At 70.3% G+C, this 3,116-nt stretch overlaps 2 protein-coding genes across 2 annotated transcripts in view; both read left to right on the top strand.

Annotated features, from left to right (window-relative positions):
- CUNH8orf82 (chromosome unknown C8orf82 homolog) overlaps window positions 1-1,829 on the top strand; it is a 6,151-nt gene extending 4,322 nt beyond the window's left edge. Inside the window, exons 2-3 of the mRNA XM_085316988.1 lie at window positions 6-114; window positions 1,341-1,829. Of these exons, the coding sequence (XP_085173114.1) occupies window positions 6-114; window positions 1,341-1,801 (570 nt within the window). The 3' untranslated portion in view covers window positions 1,802-1,829. The remainder of the gene's footprint in view (window positions 1-5; window positions 115-1,340) is intronic.
- Window positions 1,830-3,053: 1,224 nt separating this feature from the next.
- LOC146588989 (uncharacterized) overlaps window positions 3,054-3,116 on the top strand; it is a 2,212-nt gene continuing 2,149 nt past the window's right edge. Inside the window, exon 1 of the mRNA XM_085316989.1 lies at window positions 3,054-3,078. Coding sequence (XP_085173115.1) covers window positions 3,054-3,078 — 25 coding nt within the window. The remainder of the gene's footprint in view (window positions 3,079-3,116) is intronic.

Genomic DNA, 3,116 nt, shown 5'->3' on the forward strand with positions numbered 1-3,116 from the left:
CTCAGGGCCCCCTTCCCGCGGCGGCCCCCCGGCCCGGCTTCACGCGGCTCCGTCTCGCTTCGCAGCTCTTCCTGGACGACACCAAGGTGAAGAACTTCATCACCTGCTTCAAAGGTAACGTCGCCTGCGCTCTGCCCGCGGGCGCTGCGGCCGGGAGCGGGCCGCGCTGAGCCCGGCTCACGCTTTCGTGCCCCCGTGCGCTGGCGGTGCAGAGAGGGGTTCGGTCGTCGCGACGCCCAGCACAGAGCCCGGCGCCACGGCGTTGCGGTCCACTGCTTGTGCCCCCAGAAGCGTTTTCCTTGCTCCCTGCCCAAGGCGGGCAGCTTGGCTCTGCCCTGCAGCAGCAGCGGAAATTGTGGTTTCTCCTGGCAGCCCTGGGCCGGGCAGGGTGGCTCTGGCACCGTTGCCCCCACGCTGCTGCCGGCCACGCCTGGGCCCTCCGATTCCCCAAAGCCCCCTTGCTTCGCCCACCTCTGGGATTTTTTTCTTCCACTAGAGCCACGCTCGTCATACGCTGCTTTTAAAAGGCTGCGCCTGTAAGCCTTAATCGGGGTCTTAAAACCCCGGTGGGGTGATCTGTGGGGCTGGCTGTGGGGAGACGCCCCGTTCGCGGGCCTTGCCAGGCTCGGCGGCGAGGGCGGGCGCTGGGATCAGCGGGTGCAGCTCAGCCYGCCACGGCGGCCCCAGCGGTCTCTCCTCCTCCGCTGTTCCCTCGCTGATCGGCCCCGGCGGTCAGAGGCTGCAGCGAAGCCCCCGCTGAGCCTAAAGGGGGCTACAGGGGCTTTAAGACGCGATGATGTTTCCACTGTTAGCTGAAACGCAGGATTTGGGCTATAAAAGCCGGGCCCTGCTCCCGCCTGCCGTCGTCCGCGCTCCCTTCCAAACCCCTTTGCTGCACCGAGTGCTTTTCCAGAGGCGCAGGGAAGGTGCTGCTCCTTTTGCCTATTAATTTCATTTGCGCAGTTACACGGCTCCAGCTCTYGCTATTAAGAGCTTCTGTTTGCTCTTCCCTGCTTGGTGACTTCTGCTAAGCCGCCGCCGCTCAGCGCTTTCCTCCTCCCTCTGCCAGCGGTACCAGCGGCTCCTGAGCTTCCCTCCTCCCTCCCGCTGCGTCTTGCRCCAGGGAGGAAAATCGTGGCCGCGAGCGGAGGGAGGCGCTGGGGCCGCGTCCCACCAAAACAGCGGTTCTCCGCAGTGGGAGCCGCTCTGTGCTCCAGCTGTCGTGGTGCGGGGCGGCCGGGAGCCCTCGGCGGGCCGGGAGCGGGGCCGGGAGCGGGGCGGGGGCAGGCTGGGGCGGCGGGAGCCGGCGCGGCGCCGACGCCCCTCTCCGCCCTCCGCAGACGTGAAGTTCCTCGCCTTCTTCTTCAAGCAGCTGCAGCGGAACCGCAGCGGGCGCTACGAGGCTGACTTCCCCTACGTCTCGCCCTGCGGCCGCGAGCACAACTTCGTCCGCTGCGACGACCGGCCCGTCGTCTTCACCCAGCTGCTGCCCGGCCCRGGCGACTCCGAGCTGCTGTCCTACTGCGGCGGGGGCGACCGCCTCGTCGTGCCCTTCGAGCCGCCCCGGCTGGCCATGCTGCCCGAGAACGGGCGCCTCTACCACCCGGCGCCGGCCAGGGCGGGCGGCGTGGGGCTGGTGAAGTCGGCGCTGGCCTTCGAGTGGAGCGCCTGCTTCGAGTACCGCCGGGGCCCGGCGCAGCCGCCCACCCACTTCACCTGGCGCGGCCGGCGCTACGACCTCACCAACGAGCTGGTGCCCCTCATCCGCGCCGGCGACGCCGCGGGCGCCGTCAGCCTGTGAACCGCGAGTATAAAGCGCCTTAACCGTCTCCCCGCGGAGCGGCGCCGTTCTGTGACCGCGCCGGCGCCGGCCCCCCACTCCGCCGCCGTGCCGAGCGTGCCCTCCCGTGCCGCCCGGCGAGTTACGGTACGGCCTTGAGCCCCCCCGGCGAGGCGGCAGCTCCGTTGCACCCCTGGCTGGGGGGCGCCCCGGCGGCACCTTCGCGCTGCCCCCCTGTGACCCGGCACCGGGACCACCGCAGCCCCCGGCACGCAGCGCTGGGAGCAGAGGGCGCCGAGCCGGCCGGGGCGCCACCTGCACCAGGGGATCCGGCACCCTCCCAGCGCCGCGCGCCGGGGCTGCGGGTGCCGCGTCTCTGAGGAGCAAGGGGGGATTTTGGGGGTGTCGGGAGGGGGCAGGTGGGAGCAGTTGGGGGGGGTTGTCGGCACTGAGGCCTCTCTCCGCAGGCCGCCCTGGGGTTGGAACCCCGTGAGCTCTGAAACACCCCCGTTGTGCCCACCACCACCACCGGTGCTGGCCCYCATCTGTGTCCTCCTGGGCTTGAGGACCTCCTCCATGTTTGGGGACCCCATATGTCCTCCCTGGGTATGGGGTCTCTCTGTATCTCCTGCAGGTTTGGGGACTGCCATGTCCCCCTGGGTTTGAGGACCACCATGACATGCCCTAGTCTGGGACACCCACATCCCCCCCTGGGTATGGGCCCTCCCCCCATGTCCTCCTGGGTTTGAGGACCTCCCCCCATCGTGACCCATGCTTGGGGACCCCATATGTCTGCCCTGGGTTGGGGTCTCCCCATGTCCTCCCCAGGTTTGGAGCCCCCTATGACTCTAGGTTTGAGTGTCGCTCCATGTCCCTGGGTTCGAGATCTCCCATGACCTGGGTTTGGGAGTCCCCCATGACTCGGGGTTCGGGCTCTGGCTCCCCCGGGCCCCCCGGATTTGGGGTGTCCCATGACCATGGGTTTGGAGTCCCCTGGGCTTGGGGCCCCACTAGCTCCCGGAGGCTGAGGGCCCCCGTGGCCTTGGGGTTGGGTTCCGCTGGGACCAGGGTCTCCCGTGACCCAAGGTTTGGGCTCCCCGGGATTTGGGGTCCYCCAGGGCGCGGCTGGGCCCTGCGGCGCCGCCGCCCGCCCGCCCGCGGCTCCCTCGTCGCCTGGCGACGCTCTGTGCGGGCTGCGCCGCTCGCTCGGTGGTCGGCGCCTCTCCATGACGTCATCGGCGGGCGCCGCTCGGCTCCCGGAAGCGGCGGCAGGATGGCGGCGGGCGGCGCCGCCGCAGGTACCGCCGCGGTTGCCATGGGGACGGCGGGGGCCGCG

The sequence above is a fragment of the Rhea americana genome, unplaced genomic scaffold (genome assembly GCF_003343005.1).
Source record: "Rhea americana isolate MKP2758 unplaced genomic scaffold, rheAme1 scaffold_483, whole genome shotgun sequence".
In the NCBI taxonomy this organism is placed as follows: Eukaryota; Metazoa; Chordata; class Aves; order Rheiformes; family Rheidae; genus Rhea; species Rhea americana.